Source organism: Balaenoptera borealis (genome assembly GCF_965194805.1).
Source record: "Balaenoptera borealis genome assembly, chromosome: 3".
NCBI classification, from domain to species: domain Eukaryota; kingdom Metazoa; phylum Chordata; class Mammalia; order Artiodactyla; family Balaenopteridae; genus Balaenoptera; species Balaenoptera borealis.
This window is the reverse complement of record NC_138866.1, coordinates 39,508,676-39,526,037: the sequence shown is the minus strand read 5'-3', so window position 1 is coordinate 39,526,037 and position 17,362 is coordinate 39,508,676. Positions and strand designations below refer to the sequence as shown.

Genomic DNA, 17,362 nt, shown 5'->3' with positions numbered 1-17,362 from the left:
CAGTTTGTTAGAGCAAAGGTTTCCATTTGGAAAACATAAGAGACACTGTGCTTGGTGCCCAAGAGCTGCCTCTGGTCGGCACGACCCCGGCCGCGTCGGATCCACGAGCCCGTTTTCGGGAGAGAACTTGCTTGCATTTGTGAGCTGCTGCCCTGGGAGGGGCGGGGGACAGATTACACAAAACCTCCTTTTACAGGGACAGAAGCCCAGTGCTCTCACCTCCCTACTGACGGGGTGTCCTCGGCTGTCACCTGCAGGGGTCGTCCGCGAAGCAGTGCACCTGGGGTTCGTGGCAGGGGCATCGCTTTCCCTAAGAAGCTGCCGCTCAGTGTCGGGCAACAAAGCAGAAATCCAGCCTTTGAAGGGCAGGGCGGCTAGGAATCTTGTGACCTAAGTGCTGTCAGCTTACACAACCGGTGCAAACTGATGTTGGTGCACTTAAACCACACTTAAAATACGTCTGAAAATCGCCTGGCAGCGTGGGTACAGGGGAACAGTCTTTTCTCTGGGTTATTGTCTCCATCGTCATATTAAATATTAGCAAAGGGGTGTACATGTGAGAGAGAGACACAGACAGAAGAGATAGGCAGCAGGATGGTCGTGTGGCCCTGGAATGCATCTTTCAGAATCTCATCAGGAGGTGACTACACTGTAGCCTTCAACAGGAGAGCTTTGAGTTCTCATCTTGACTTAGCTAATAGCCCCCTTGTCTTGAGGAAGGTCCCCTGCCTTGGATTTTTTTTTTTTCCAGATAAGCACCTCCTGTGTCCTTCTGTCACAGACCTGTTGGCAGAAATGCCTCCCAATAGGGACCCCCCACTGACTTCGTTCAGGTGGGGGTGGGAGGTGCAGTCAGCCCTGCACACCCAACGGCCCTCCAGCCCCTCCAGCTCTCGTTCCCTTTCCCGGTGTTCAGGGAGCATCTGGCAGCGACAGCTGGGCCACTTGGCCCCTGGTACAGCTTTACCCGCGATGCTCTAAATCACAGCAACATCCCGGGCAAGGGGAAGAGCCCTCTGTTAACACGTTACATAGCTGGTCGATTCTCGGAGCCTAACTGCACCAGCTTTGCAGAAGGGGTGGGTGAAGGATGAAGTAGCAGCAGCAGGTACTATTCACCGAGACCCTAGCATATTCTGGGTGCTTATATTCACTACCAGTGTCTCGACAAGTGTACAATTCGGTATTTCCATAAATAGCTGTTGAATGAAATATCTCATTTAATACTCAAAACAGTCCACGGGGGTATAGCTACTATTATCCTCATTTTAAAGATCTGGAAACTGAGGTCCAGAGAGGTTAAAGAACTTGCCCCAGATCACACAGCAAGCAAGAGTCAGTCTGTGGATTCTGAACCAGGTCGTCCAGTTTAATAATCTACGCCATTTCTAATATCGCACAAATAGAAGTATCCTCCCTCTGCAGTGTGCACAGCTGAGGAGAGTGTCATCAGGCAGGAATAAAGGCAGTTTTTCACAACATACAGTTTTGTGGCCTTTTATAAAATACCTAAGGAAAGGCCATTTCCTCTTACCTGTTTGGAACTGGGTTTCCTCCTTTCCCTGAGCAGTGAGTGCCATAAACACCCTTTGGTCTGCTTATGGGTCATTTGGTATAGTTTGCCTTTGGCTCAGATCAAAATAGAAAATGAGCCAGAACATGGTGTTTCCCAGTTGGGCATGTTCCCAACTTACTAATCATGTTCCAGCTGGGGACAGAATGCACATAGGCCGTCTCTGGGCTCTGGATTTCTGGGAAGCTGATTTAGGACCTTTGCTTCTGTCCTTGGAGGCTTCCCGGCTTCCCGACTATCTGTGACTCAATAGGGCCGTGAAAATGAATGGGAAGTAGGAGGACGCGGAGTTCTTGCTGTTCCTTTGGCTGTCTCTGCTCAGGGAGGACTGCCAGAACACTTGGTGTGACCAAAGGGCTTGAAAGGGTTGTGTTTCCCTCCGAGGTTGTTCAGCTGTAACTGACCTTGTCACTAGCTGTCACCCACACCGATGACCTAGAGATGGCCTGGACTCCCCACCTCCGTGTTTATAAGGCGGTTCGTGAATTGTGTGTCACTTCCGTTGACTTATCTGAGAGTTGCCAGGGTCAGACACGGCCCCTGTGCTTCCCGATGACTGGCGAGGCTTTGTGGCACTGAGTTTTGGTTACGGTTTTCCCTGATCGTGCCTGGGAACCTGCCAAACTATAGATACTCCCGCCTCAGCAGGGCCCTGTTTTAAGGCACTGGGCTTGAAGTGCCAGGAGTGGCTCCAGGCATGAGAATGGGGTGGGCTTTCTACCAAATAGTTTAGTGAAAAGTCAGCCAGTCCGGGATCACACTGATGGAGGGCTAGGGGGAGAAGCAGTGCTTTTAATCCTCAGTCTAGCTGGGAAGAGGAGAGTCTCACACATGGCATAGACAGTATAATGACTGTGTTTACTCCATGCTACCAAAGGAAAGGTAGCTGAAAACGAGCACTGGCCTCTGGGGGAAAATTTTACCTGCGGGCCAGTCTTTCCTCAGAAGGGCAACCAGAATGACTGTAAAACTAACAGTCTAAGTAGCAGCACCTGAGGGTGGCCTGCGGGTGTTTCCCTGGGAAGCTGGGTTGGCCTCTGCCAGGACCAACTGGGACCTTGGGGCCAGGGCCTGACGCGACACCTGTGGGTGGCTGGAGTGGGTGCCCCTTACCCTGAACCCAGAATCGTGCAGTCTAGAAACCCAACTGGTCTGGGTGAAAATCACAGACCATAATGTCTTCTCGTTTTGAAATACTTGCGTTTTCCATAATTGCTTCATCACTGGTTAGAACCCAGCTCTGCCCATCTCCACTAGGTCCCAGAACAATCCGGGGCCTCTCAGGACAGGATCAGCCCCATCTGTCACTATCAACTTAGCCGACTTGTAGTGACAGAGACTTGTCCACCAGTAGGTGAAGATCAAGGGTGTGCATTCATTTGGCAGATGTGCACAGAGTTCCTTCAGGGTGAAGGCTCGCCTCTGAGCCCTGAGGACGCAGCAGTGGACAAAGCAAGGGGGAGCCCCTTCCCTCATGGAGCCGGCGTCCTCCCGGGGAGTTCGGGGGCCTGAGCAGCCTGCTGATAACATAGAGTCTGCTGCTGACCCTGCACGGTGGGCTGGTCCTGGTAGCAGTTCTGGGATTGCTATTTAGGACAGGCTCAGAGCAGCCATCTGCTTAGAAGAGAGTCTGCGGGGCTTGTCTTGAAGCTGCATTTGCGTGTGGATTCCTGTGTGGTGCAGTGAATTGAAGACCTGATGGAGATTCCTGGGGGCAGGGATGGCGATGGGGTCTGGAGCACCACTGGGCTTGGGGCCCAAAGCAGGAGACGTCATGAAAGAGCAGCAGCCCGGCTTACTTCCCATGCTCACGGTTGCAATTGGTACAGTGTTCTTCATCCCGCTGGGAGGACTGGTCTCATTCCCTGCCCCCACCCCCCATCCCGTGCCGTCAAGACTGACTCGTGCAGGGTTCCTCTTCCAGCCTTCCACTGTCAGAGAGTACCTTGGCTCCGTCTCACCAGCAGACCGTCCCGCTCCACTGGCGGGCTCTGGCAGGCCCCGTCTTCCCTTTGGGACCACCCAGGGAGTTCCTGTTTCCTTTGAGTGCAGGCGTCCAGCTTTTAGTATATTTGCACAGCAAAAGAGCCCGCTGTATTTGGAGCTCACTCCTACCCGTTTCTTTAGAATGGTCTGTAATGATGTATTGCTTAGGTCTCACAAAGGGAGTCTTGGAACTCTTCCCAGAGTCTCAATTCCATTCTCATTGTGTATGATATTTTCAACGTTAAAATGATGTAATGTATAATTCCCAACCAAAACAAAAGAGGAGAGCCCTTCCCGCAGAACTCCTTCCCTCCCACCCATACATGTTTTCCTGCTCCTGTGCGGTGGCCGTGTGGGAAGTGTCTTCGTCTTTGTCCTTCCTCTCACTCCTCACCCCCAGGGAGCACTGACCCATAGTCTGCTTGTGAAGTGGGAACTAGCCTGTGCCCACGTCAAGCCCAGACCTTCTGCACTAGTGTGTGTCTCACCAATGGTGAAAGGAAGTTCAAGATAAGTGAGACACAACCAACAAAGTAGAGAACTGGACTTAGAGACTGGTTCAAGTTCCTCTTCTGGAAACCTGCAGAATTGAGAGCCTGCTCATAAACTTGGTTTGTCCCTCCCTACTTTGGCTTCAGGGCAGATCTGTAGCAGGAAGTTCCCTCCATGTTGCTCAGAACTTTACCTCCAAGACCTTGACCTTCACCAACAGGTCAATAGTTTAAGGAATTGAATGACTGGTGAATGTTCATCCTTTCCAGTAAAAAAGATTAAAAAAAAATAAATTTAAAAAAATTTAAATCACGTATTTGTACAATGTGATATCATTTGCCCACTACTAATATTGAGGGCAGGATAACCCTTTGTCACGGGAGGGGAGGGAGCTGTCCTGTGCGTTGTAGGATTAGCAACGTCCCCTGGCCTCTGCTCACCAGGTGCCGGTGGCACTTCCCTAGTTACGACAACCAAAAAAGTCTCCAGACATGACCAGATGCTCCCTGGGGGAAGAATCTCTCCAGTTGAAAACCACTGCCTTACATGAGTGTCTGGTGGTCCAGCCCTAGATATGGGAAGTCAAGTAGGCTAGATCACTAGCCTTTTCACAGAGGCCAAAGAAAACGTGACAGATCTTCTTTGTAAAGACATAAGCATTATCTCTGTTTTTTTCTGAGTTTGTAGACAGACAGAGCTCCTGTCTGGGGGCTCCTAACAGCTGTCCTGTCAGTGGTTGCACTGTGGCATTCGCAGGGACTGGGGCCCTGGTCTGGGAAGCGGAGGCGGAAGTAAGAGGTCTGTTGAACGTGAACAAGAGGTTATCACGCTCCCAGCAGTTCGGATAGGGCAGAGTTGTCAGAGCCTGGGACATCTAAGGAACAAAAGATTAGCTCAGTGAGCATATAGTTAAAATGGGTTATGTTAGAAAGCAAGCAATACAAATAGTGCAGCTTCTCGTGTTTTGGCATTTAATGATTCTATTTCCACTTTACCAACAAAGCACTGAATGAGTGACATTTTATGATAATCATCGTCACCACTCTGGTCTTAAAGGGGTGCCTCTCTGTGAGTCAGATTCCTATCCTGTGTGTGGTACAAATGATTGGAATTTACAAACAGAGATAAAGCTTTAAGAAATATTTCCCAACCAGTGTAGAAAAATGTGCTGGTAGCAATACAAGTTCGCTTTGGGGAAAGCAGACTTGCTGTTTTCTTTCTTTTGTTTCCATGTATGGGAATGCCATTTCAGCTTAAGATACAGATACCTTAGAGGCTATCTGCAAAACTGAGTGGTCTCTACATATTAAAAGTAGATTCTAGCCACCAGAGACATTACCTGTTAATATGTTGAATGGTAATATTGTGTCTACGTTGCATTTTTAATTCCATTCAGTAAATGTTTCCTGAGCCAGGGACATTATGTGCCAGGGACTTGAAGGCATAAGGAAGAACAAAATGTGGGCCTGCCCTTTTGTTGCTTTCAGGCAAGGGTCTTCCTAAACACAGATATGTCTTATCACTGTGTGATAGAAGACAGTCATAGCTTGGTCCCTGGGGAGGTTGGAAAGGCCTTCCATGGGAGGGGCTGTCTGAGCTGTGTTTTAAGGATGAATAGGAGCCCTACAGAGACAGAAGGAGGATGGGCCTCCCAGACAGAGGTAGTAGCAGTGCAAAGACACAGAGGCTTAAAATTGTATGATGTGCCCAGGAACCCCCAAATAACTTGATGTAACAGGATTGCAGGAGAGGAAATATGGGGAGGAAAGAAGACATCCTTTGCTGAAGAGTTTAGACTCAATCATGAGGTGAAAGGAACTGGCAGGGAGCAACCTAAGCTTTGCATTTGGGGAGGGCTCCAGGTGGCTGTCTGCAGAGGGAGGAGACTTGGGGGCGGGGGGGCAGCCCTGGTAAGGCTGTTGAACCACTGGCCTCCTGAGCCTTCCTGCTTCAAGGCAGCAGTCACAGGAATGGAGTCAAGGAAACACATAGGAGGTGGAATTGATAGGACTTTTTAGAGTAAAAGAGCGAGAGGAATGGCCAGGGTTCTGACCAGTTGGGAGCCTGAGGGAACGGAATAAACGTTTTGGGTTCTTTTGTTGTGTTTTTGTTTTGCAGAAAATCCAGTGGTAAGATGTCGCTCAGAAACACTGTTCAGATGGGGAGTAGATTTTAGTGTCATCAGTATCCACTTGGCATAGTAGAAACGATCATTTAAAATATGTCAGTAGGTGTTTATAGAAGGAGAAGAGAGGAAGGCTGAAGAGGGATTTCTAAGTAAGGGTGGCTAAAGGTAGGGGGAAAAGAGAAGAATCAGGAGGAAGTGGTTTCTTAGGAGGAGCCATCAAGTGCCGAGATGAAGTCCGTTCACCAAGGGATTCAGAGCTACCCACTGGATCTGGGATATGGTTGCTGGTGTGGCCATCTTAGTCACCATTCTCATCCTTGGGGTCTGAAGGGCCCATCGAACTTCATTTCACCAGCTAAAGCTTCTCGACGAAGGTAACACAGTGTCCTCTCCCCTGGGTAAACGTTTTCATCTATTTCTGATTACTTTGCCCCTCATCTTATTAGAGCTATGTCTCTTTTACTTGGGTCTCCCTGCCTTTATAGTAAGGTCTGCATCTTTCTTCCTCAGTGGACAGTGGAGATCCGTATTTTGCACACGTTGCAAAAAGGATCTGGGGAGAGATTGTAGGGGATCTCATTCCCCAGCCAGAGGGCCAGAGAAGAATGATGTTGTGTCTAAACTGGAAGTCTCAAACTCAAAATAGCACATGGAAGGCACATTCCAGACAGAAATTTCAGCAAGCATGCAGCACCATAGAGCAGAGGAAGGAACAGACTCTCAGCCAGTGGATTTCCAGGCGTCATCTTGAGGCAGATATGGAATATTCTTGGCCCGATTTGATACTTCCCTAATTGGCAAAATGTTTAATCAGAAAGCTATAACCCAGAATCTCCTCCCATGAGGAAGAAATGTCTAGTTGATCCACAGATCAAAGGGAGACATGAAATCTTCTTTAAAAAGTTGCGAAGTTTAGGAACCTCTGTCATGAAAAAGAATCTAAAGTGAAATGGCATAACGGAATTTTTACTCTTTATTCTGTAGCCCTGTACAAACTAAATCCATAAATATCTTCAATAGACTTGTTCCTATTTGATGCTGAAACCAAAATCTTTATAAAAAGAATGTACTGTGTGAAATAATGATTTAAAGGAATCCTATCCTGCATACCTTTAAGTGACCAAACCTTTTTTTTTTTTTTTTAAGTGAATAATCACCTAAGGTATCTTCTTTGGGAATCTACATTCAGAATTAAAACACCATGTCCAGTTCGTAATAATCTGCTTTCAGAGATGCCTGTTTTTCCAGGCTAATAAAAATGATCTTTATCATAAGTCAGTGACTAGACTGTTAATACCACGTCTCTTATTCTCATTAACGTAAGCAGAAGTCCAGCTAATTGTAGGACTTCATAGAAATGGCATGGGGAATAGTATGCAACTGTTAAAAAAAAATCATGGTTTTGATGACTAAGTACATCAGGAAATATTATGTAATGTAAGTGCAAAAGGAAGGGTATGTTTTTTTGTTTTCTCTTTTTCTGTTCTTTAAACATGCTATAAAGTGTTAAGTATAATTAGGACATAAGGGGGAAATCAAATGTAGTTAAAATTACTTTGTAAATATGTGCTCTAAAATCTGCAGTTCTTTGGATGCTAAAAGCCATAAATAGTTTTGTTTCTCCTTGTATTTAGACTTCTCTCTCTGGGTGTCAGGATTACAGGTGATTTTATTTTCTCCATTTTCCATGTATTTACTTTGTAATTACATTTGAACGAAGAACATGTAATTACTTTTATAAACAGAAAAACCAAAGAATCAGGAGGAAGTGGTTTCTTAGGAGGAGCCATCAAGTGCCAAGATGAAGTCCGTTCACCAAGGGATTCAAAGCTATCCACTGGATCTGGGATATATTATAAATAAAGGGAAATGAAATGGTGTCAAGCAGACCTGCCTCTCTTGAACTCTTTCACAAACTGTTTTGACGGTGGGCGAGGCACTTCACTTCTTTGCACTTGACTTCCACAAACTGGCCGGGTAAAACTAGTCTTGGCAGTTTGTTCCAACTTTTCTAATCTAATTTAAATTTTATCAGGAAACAAAAATGGTCTCCTGCTATGTTAGTTCCTCAAGGGTTTATTAAACCTTACCATAGTGCAGGCACCAGGGGCGGTGGTACTAGAGATGCATCATTTGGCATCTGGGCTCTGCCTTAAAAGGTTTCAGGCCCTCCAGAGAAAACACGACCAAGTGCACAAAGCCAGCCCAGCCAGCCCAGTGATACTGGGCAGGATGTGTGTGGACCAGAGACGCCAAAGGAGGCTCCACCAGGAAGGGAGGACTTGTGCTCCAACTTTGCTATATCCCTGATCATATGTTTGCTGCTTATTTATGCTTTAAAAAAACATCCTGGCCCAGATGTTTCACAGGATGTTGACCTGCAGGTTCGATTGCCTCGTTTCCCTCATCTGGTACATATGCCAATAAGCCTTGTCGAGTTTCATTATAAGAGAGGACCATAACGTATCCAGTTTGCCAGGAGAACACTTGGTCTTTGGAAAGAACTGTGTGTCCCTCCAGGTTTAAAATGCAAGCTCCTAAGGGCTTGTTATATTGGAGACATATTTCACCTTCCCAAAGACTAGTTTCTGAGCTCAGATAGGATGTACCATGCCTGTGGGCTTGACAGAAGAGTTGCTGGGTGATTGAATTAACTTCTCATATCTTCTGGGCTGAGCAAAATGATAAATTAAAAACAAAACAAACAAACCAAAAAAAAGCCATTCGATTCCCTCTCCTTGTTTCTTCCTTGAAGACTTTGTAATCAGTCTTAATGTGGTTAAGTTCAAGTTGTTTCCAGTTCAGGCATGGTGCAATCAGATTTCCTCACGGGGGTGCTTTTCTGCTGTCACCTCTTTGACGTCAGTAACGGTTTCCTGTTGATTTGAACTCCCTATTCACCCTGTAGATGACTTTGTCAGAGAAAAATTATAAAACAGAGGCACTTATGAGAAATACAACACAATGCTGTCTATTACTGGAGATTTCCTTTTCTTTGTCCACAGCCGGTCAATAGCACTCCACAGCTTTTGATACAGGGTTGATGTGTTACTCATTTAGAAGTAATTCCAAAGCAATTCTTAGAACTTGGGTAAGGAAGTATTGATGTGGCTCCCAGCTTAACATTGCCTTAAGGCAATAACTAAATTAGTCATTAACTTTAAATGTTATTTCTATTCTTTGTCTTATTTCCAAAAGGTAACCTGCATCCTCACTGTAAATACATCTTTTTTTTTTTTAATTATTATTTATTTATTTATTTATTTATTTGGCTGTGTTGGGTCTTCGTTTCTGCGCGAGGGCTTCCTCTAGCTGCGGCAAGCGGGGGCCACTCCTCATCGCGGTGCGCGGGCCTCTCACCATCGTGGCCTCCCTTGTTGTGGATCACAGGCTCCAGACGCACAGGCTCAGTAGTTGTGGCTCACGGGCCCAGTTGCTCCGCGGCATGTGGGATCTTCCCAGACCAGGGCTCGAACCTGTGTCCCCAGCGTTAGCAGGCAGACTCTCAACCACCGCGCCACCAGGGAAGCCCCTGTAAATACATCTTTAAATGAGATTTACATGTGTCAATGGCAGTGACCATGGATTCTTGGTTTAAACAGAAAAATCTTTCTCAGTCTGTTTATAAGAACAAATCGACTTTGTAGAAGGGGAGAATAGCTACTATAAGCAGTCTCGTTTACCATAGTGTTTGCAGTTCATAGGGGAGCACATTTGCCTTGCAATAATAATTATGATTATTATAAAGCTTTTAAAAGAGAGAATATGAATTATTATCTAATATTAGAAAAATGAGAAAACTTATTTGGTTAATGTGTCTTGGCTTATCAAATCTAGTTTCGTGACCCCTTGTTAAATAGTCACGTCCAAGAAAGAGAAGTTCTCTTTATCAGGTCAGGGCCATGACTGTACAGTATCAGGAAGTGCTCCTGCAACCCAGCAGCTGCCCTGGGGTCCTCCTGACTCCCTGATCCCTCGAGACTCCTGTCCTGAACTGGGGGTCGGGGAGCCGCTGCTGTAGCGGTTGCGGCTGCCGTCTCGCTCCTGTGTACGCGCCAGGCCGAGTGCCCCGTGAGTGGGGCACCATCTCCACACCCACGGCAGGCGGCTCCCTGTCTGGTTCACTGTAGCCCCCACGCCAGGGGCCAGAGCCCCAGGAGCAGACGGCCCCGGCAGCTGCAGCCTAGCGCAGGTGGCAAGGAGGAGGAGGAGAATACTGGCACTAATAGTTGCTAACATTCATCACGCACGTACCATGTGCCACATAACTGTTTGAAATTCTAAGCTTAAATCATTTCATCCTCGAACACCTGTGAGTTCAATCACCTTATCCCCATTTTGCCGATGAGAGTTTTGAGAGCGAAAAAATAAATAGAGCACAGCTGGAACTGCTTTGGCATCTCGGGCTTCCTGACTCCTGACCCCTACACTGTGCATCCTCTTAGCTACACCAGGGACTTCCGTGCTGGGCACAAGGTCTCCCAGATGTAGCTGTGGTCCTCTTTGTGTGATGTAGTGATAACAATATAGTCTATTTGTTGCGATCCCTTTCTGGGTCTGGTGCTGTGCCAGGCACTCGGCTTCTGGTTTAATCCTCACACGATCAGTGTCGTTAGAGGTGTTATTACCCTAGATTTATAAATCAGGAAACCTCCTGCCCCTTAAAAATTGGTGAATGTTTCAGTTACAATTCTCCTGGTAGCAAATACTGGAAAAACACTTAACTAGAGTCATGCAAAAAGGGAGAAGTGAAAATAAAGAATCAGAGGTACAATGGTGTCTCATGGAACCCAAGGGCACACAATGGCCAGGTCTCTCTGGGGACCTGAAACTGGAAGGGTGTGAGGGACCCAGGTAGTTTCCTTCTCGGCCCGTTCACGCTTTCTTATTTTTGCCCCATTCTTCTCCTCCATCTGTCCATCCCGGCGTTCACTGCTCTGGTATACCGAGACATCTCATGTGTTCACACCACAGAGGCGGCCGCCTCAGCTCCCTAATTCACGTTTCCTCAGTTCTTGCACACAGCACAGCCTACATGAACAGCTGTCTATATCAGTTCCAGTTTTCTGGGAAGGGGACTGGAGCAGGAGGCAGGGAGCAGCTTGGTCCAACTTGCTGTGTGCAGAATGTCCAGCACTTACCCATGTGACGGTGCCAGGGCAGGTCTCTGAGGAAGGAAGGGCTCAATGGGCTGAGCAGACACCTCTGAAGGTGTCTGGCACACGGGCCCTAAGGGGTCTCATCCCTGGCCCGTGGTCACTCTGCACTCACCCTCCTTAGGTGACGTCACCTTGCCACAGGTACCATAGCACTTCTATCTATACTGGTGTTTTCTCTCTAACTTCTCCTCATGCAATTGCGCATCAGTTTTACCTCCCAAAAAACAGTCCTTAGGAGGGGCTTTAGGGAATGCACGCTGCTTATACTGTCAGCCACTTTCAGGTCGGAAGATATTTTTATCCCCTTTGGCCTGGGGAAGCAACATCCCTGAACTGACAGTAGCCAGGGGCAGACTTGGCCCAGGCTGCAGCCGGTCAATGGGACCAGGCACGTGATGACAGGAATTCTATTACTAACCAGGCACCAGCTCCTTGGCCTCCTGTAACTCACACTGGGCTGGGCTGGGCTGGGCTGGGCTGAGTGGGACAAAGGGATTTCTGAGTTGCTTTTATTCCCCCAGGTGTTCCTCATCCCATGTTAATGACTTACATTTGTGGTTGGTTGAATCAGGAACAAAAGAGAGGAGCAAAGGACAGACAAAGGGCTGGGCCACTTGGCTTTAGAACTGAGGTTAAGCCAGTCTGCGGGACCTTAGATTTGTTACTGTGCAGATCAGGGCAAGATTTCCCCCTCGAGGAGCCAGAGGCCTCGGGGAAAGCCATGCAGGTGTCCAGGCTCAGCATCTAGGAAATTGGATTTTAGAAAAACTGGAATGCTATCTACACAGGCTTAAATACAGAAACAGCCGTCTGCCCTCACTGCCCAAGGTGGGATTTGGAAACTCTTCGCTGCCCCAGAAACGACTCGTGGCAGCCTTAATCCACCGTGCAGTGAGAGCCTCCCTAAATGCGTGGATCCCAGCAGATACTTCCTCTGGTTGCTTCCCAGTTGGGTTTCTTCAGCATGACTTAGTGTTTGTCAAGTCATCAGTGAGACTAGGTCCTAAGCAGCACAGATCGTGGAGTCGTAGGCAGGAGGTGATCTTCTGCCTCCTTGCTTCATCGCTGCTTTGTAAAGGGCATTTGTTCAATGTGAAAGGTTTCCAGCTTGATGGCATTCATGCCATAGGAGTAAAATTCAGCTGGAGTCATTGGTTTTTGTAGCTGATGTTTATTCTTTGTGGCAGGTTCCAACACTACTGCAGTCTTTTTCAAGCCTAGCCCTTAAAAAGCATAGCTGCCACCTGCTTTAGCCCAGACACTGGGCCTGTAATTATGGCAGAGGCCGATAGTGAATGACCTTGTGTATTCATAGGACCAAGGCCCTGTTCTCAGCTGTGGGTGACCTGCGGATAGGGTGAAGGGAAGCTTCCTAACTAGCCTTGGCTTTCTGTACCAGCACTTGATCATGAAAGCAGCCTCAGCACCTGGGGAACATCCCCCTTTGCACTCACGACACCCTGCCTCACACCTGACACCAGCTGTTCATTCACCTTGATTCCTGCCCCCTCCATCCCACTCCATCCTGACTCGCGCTTCCCCATCCTTCAAGGCTGGTGAATCGGCTCCTCTTCGAAGCTTTCCCCCAACCCCACCCCAGCCTCCAGGCTGCTCCGGTGTCCCTGCTCTGTTTCTGCATGATGCCCCCTGTGCCCCTGTACTGTGCTTAGCACACTGGGCTGATGTGCTCCAGCTACGAGAGCTTCCTGAGAGCAGGCCTGGGCTCCCGTTCATTTTATGGTACTTGGTCCCCACCCAGGGCCTGGCATAGTGTGTGCTCAGTAAATGTGTATTCCTCCTTGTGGAGACCCTTAAAGCAAGCATAAAAGGCCTCTGAGGGGACCTCCCTGGTGGTGCAGTGGTTCGGTCACGGGTTCGAGCCCTGGTCCAGGAAGATCCCACATGCCGCGGAGCAGCTAGGCCCGTGCGCCACAACTACTGAGCCTGCGCTCTAGAGCCCACGAGCCACAACTACTGAGCCCGCACACTAGAGCCCCTGCTCCACAACAAGAGAAGCCACCACGATGAGGAGCCCCTGCACCGCAACTAGGGAGGGCCTGCGCACAGCAAGGAGGACCCAACGCAGCCAAAAATAAATAAATAAATAGAGTAGTATTTTTTAAAAAAAAAAGTCTTTGAAAGACTCAGTAGACTCTATGAAGCCTGTGTACCAGAACTCAGACCCTCTCCTCTCAGTGGAGCCCTGGCACCCAAACCAGAGCCTACTGAGTCTCATTTTGGATGTGTTTCCAACAAGCCTGATGGCCTGGTTATATCAGGCATCAGAATGGCTATTAAGGGAGAGGGTGATTATTAGGGGCCCTGAATAATGGGCCGCCAGGGATGTGAAGACCCCTCTTTCTGTAGCTGCTTTCCTAATCCCACCTCCCACTGCCTAAGTACCTGCTCTAAGACAGTCTCAGAATTGCACTTTTCCAGTCTCTCATCTTTCAGATGAAAATTAGGGAAATATGGAGGAAGCCATATGTGACTTTGCTTTGTTTCTAATTATAAGAATAATGCACACTCATCATAGAAACCTTCAGAGGGAATTTCCTGGCGGTCCAGTGGTTAGGACTACACGCTTTCACTGCCGAGGGCCCGGGTTCAGTCTCTGGTCGGGGAACTAAGATCCTACAAGCTGCACCGTGTGGCCAAAAAAAATTTTTTTAATAAAAAAAACTTTTTTAAAAAGAAACCTTCAGAGATACTGAAAAGTATAAAGAAGAGATAAATGACATACCAGATCTCACAACTGAAAGCTGACTTGTCATACATAGGTATTTTTTTGTCTTTTCTGTGCATATCTGCATCTTTGGCTATAACTGAAATAATTCTGCACATTCATGTGTATGATCTTTTTTTTTTTTCTAACAGAAAACATCTTCACCATTATAGCCACCACCAGCAGCCGCTACTGTTTATTGCACACTTTCTAGAAGCCCCACCTGAGGACATGTTTAATGAAAGTTTATTGCTGAGGATGGCTTCTCACTAACCCCCACTATGAGTGAATCTTTGCTAAAAGCTGGATATTTTTGTCATTTATCTCCACCTCTACAAAAGAAATCGTGGAGAAATTGCTACCAAATTTGAACTGCCTCAGCAGCAAACATTTTAAAATAGACTGAACAGAATTCTATGTAAACAGAAGGTCTCTTCACAGCAAACACATTTTGCTGGCTGATAAACATGCTTTTGTTTTTCTACCTTGTGACATTATTGTAGGTCTTTGGTAAGATGGACTATTACTTTTCATTAAAGTGTCCTTGTATCTCCTGGCTCGTTTTCCCTTCCTGCATGCTTAAAGAGTTGAGTGTAGCCCGAGGGCTGGGAGCTGTACCCTCTGTTCTAGGTGGTGCCAGACAGGAAGTTAGAAATGAGACTCTGGGTGAAAAACAAAAGCATATTTTCGCAGTTCTAAAGCTTATGACCTCTTGCTGTGCGTGCCAGGTGTGCGCGCCTCCCAGGAACCCGTGCACTAACTGAGAATCTGCCGCCAGGGCAGGTGGTGGGGCTGAGACAGAGGAGCATGACTGAGGAGGGAAGGCAGTATGTCCTTGCCCAGGTCTGGAATTTAGCCCAGGGTCTGGCTTTTCAGACTTGAGATTATGAGAATTATTTTAGGGGGGAACTAGGAATGGACGCAGTTTCCCTTGGAATGCCCTCATCTTGATGCCTACTGTCTCAGATGTTCTTGCTAACCCCCGCTGATTTCCAGCAGCCTAGGGAGTAGCCACTTAACCTACTGACCCAGTTCTAGTAACCAGGTATTTCGAGCTATTGGAATTCATGTGACTGCCAGTCACAGCCATGCAAAGGTGAACAGGCCAGATGACAAAAATGTATCAGATGGACCTTCTTGCTGAGGGATGGTTTGAGGCGGCTTTACCACCTGGGGATTCATCCAGGCCCCTGAGGCCCCTCCAAATGAACACAGCGTCGGCATAACAATTTCTCACTCGGATGCAGCTCTTAGACCCGTCTCTATCACATGCTTACCCTCTGCCCCGCCCACTGCTAACCTGCTCCTTCCACCCGAGCCCTCCCCATACAGAAAATAGGGAACCCCATTGCTCATCCAAGCTCGTCCCACCCAACTCGGCCTCTCCCCCTGGTCAGTCACACTCAAATGAAGGCCATTAGCTTAGTCAGACGGCTTGATATATTTAGTATTCTGTTGGCTTATACTGGTCAACCTGAAGAGTTGTTTTATTGATGTTTGGTTTTTGGTTTTGTGTGCGTGAGTCTTGCCATTCCATCTCCACTCTTAAATTCTTGCTTCTCATTAGCAGAAAGAGATGTTTCATAGACCCAGAGGATTTTTTTTTTCCTTCTAATTAAGGTTTGTCTTAAAATTGGGAATAGGAGGTCATAAGTTGTAGTGTCTTCTGATTGGGAAGGGCCTGATTAAACCATGATTAAACCAGTGATGGATCAGGAGGTGAACAACAGCATACACAATCTGTGCCCACCATTCCGCTGTGAATGCATGCCAATACCAAGCAGAGCTGGCAGCACCTGAAACCACAAACGAGGATGGCTTCTGTGTGCGTGTGCACATCCTTTGTGAATTGGTAAAATACCAGCTTCCTTACGAAATGACCTCCCTCCCTCCCACCCCCCAGAAGGATGACCACTGGCCCTGATTGCACTCATTCAGAGGGTCTCAGCTCCCACATCACTTGCTCAGAGAGACCTCCCCTGACCCCCCAAGCAGATGACACAATATCATTGCTTCCTCCACTTTTCCTTCACAGCATTTACCAGAATTTGTAAATTTGCCTGTTTATGTGACTTTGTGGCTTTTTTAAAGTAATGTGTATCTCCCACACTAGACTCTCTATGGATAGAGACTGTGTCTGTTTTGTGCCTGTTTTACTCTCTGTTGGGTCCCCATCACCTAATTCAGCACTGGCTAACTTGGGAGTCCATAAATGCTAATGAGAGGGAATGAGGAAGTCCATTGATCTCAGAGGTTCCTGAGGCAAAGCGTTTTATGCTGTCCATCTTGGAGAATCACTTTTTAATGGAGACTTGTACACTTCTTCCATTAAGCGGTGTTACTTTCCATAGCACTTTATTCATAACACTTGCACAGTACTTAGTCCGTTGACCGCAACAGTGACTTTTATGAGCCCATTTCACCTGCTGGGTTAGAGTTCCTTCCAGATGGAGACGGCATCTCACTTGACTTTAAGTTCCCTTTTCTGATTCAGGAACCTTCTGAGGGGCCAAATGGAATTTCTAACATTGAGGCAACTCTGAGGCTGTCATTAGACTGTTGTCTGGCTGATTTGTCAAAAATGTTTTCCTTTCTCTGTGATTATTCTCCGCCCAGGTGTGAGGACCTATCAGATGTCCCTTACTTGCTGTGATTAACCCTACATGTTCCAGACAAAAAGGCATGCACTTTTTGATTTATGCTTCTCTCTTCCAGTTTGTAAAACTCAATGATTCTGGTAGAGATAACATCATCATCCTCACCTTACTAATGTTGAACATCCGAAAAAAGTTAAATTCAAGGTTACATAGTGTTTAAAGTGCAGAACTAAAACTAGAACCAAAGCCTTCTCTACTTTTTATTTAATGCAGAAATTCAAGGTTGTGTGGAATTACTTAAAGGAGATCCAGGTGTTACTAACACCACCTAGCCCCCATCCCCACCATCCCCACCATCCCAAGGATTTAATCCACCAGACCCTCCTGCTTTGCCCTGACCCGCTGTCAGGATGTTCCATTGAGTACCTCCATTTAACAACCTCTTCTCCCCACGCCGGAGCCCAAGGTCATGTGATGCTGACTGAATTCTAGGCTAATGGCTACACCACGTTGGATCCTCTTTTGTCTCTTTTGTGTTTGTACCCAGGATCGTCTGTTTTTTGTGATGGAGTTTGTGAACGGGGGCGACTTGATGTTTCATATTCAGAAGTCACGTCGTTTTGATGAGGCACGAGCTCGTTTCTATGCTGCAGAAATCATTTCGGCGCTTATGTTCCTACACGACAAAGGCATCATCTATAG

The 17,362-nt window shown here is 47.2% G+C and overlaps 1 protein-coding gene across 1 annotated transcript in view; it reads left to right on the top strand.

Annotated features, from left to right (window-relative positions):
- The window catches only part of PRKCH (protein kinase C eta), a 220,670-nt gene that overhangs the window by 139,410 nt on the left and 63,898 nt on the right, over positions 1-17,362 (top strand). The window contains exon 10 of the mRNA XM_082386575.1: positions 17,208-17,362. Coding sequence (XP_082242701.1) covers positions 17,208-17,362 — 155 coding nt within the window. The remainder of the gene's footprint in view (positions 1-17,207) is intronic.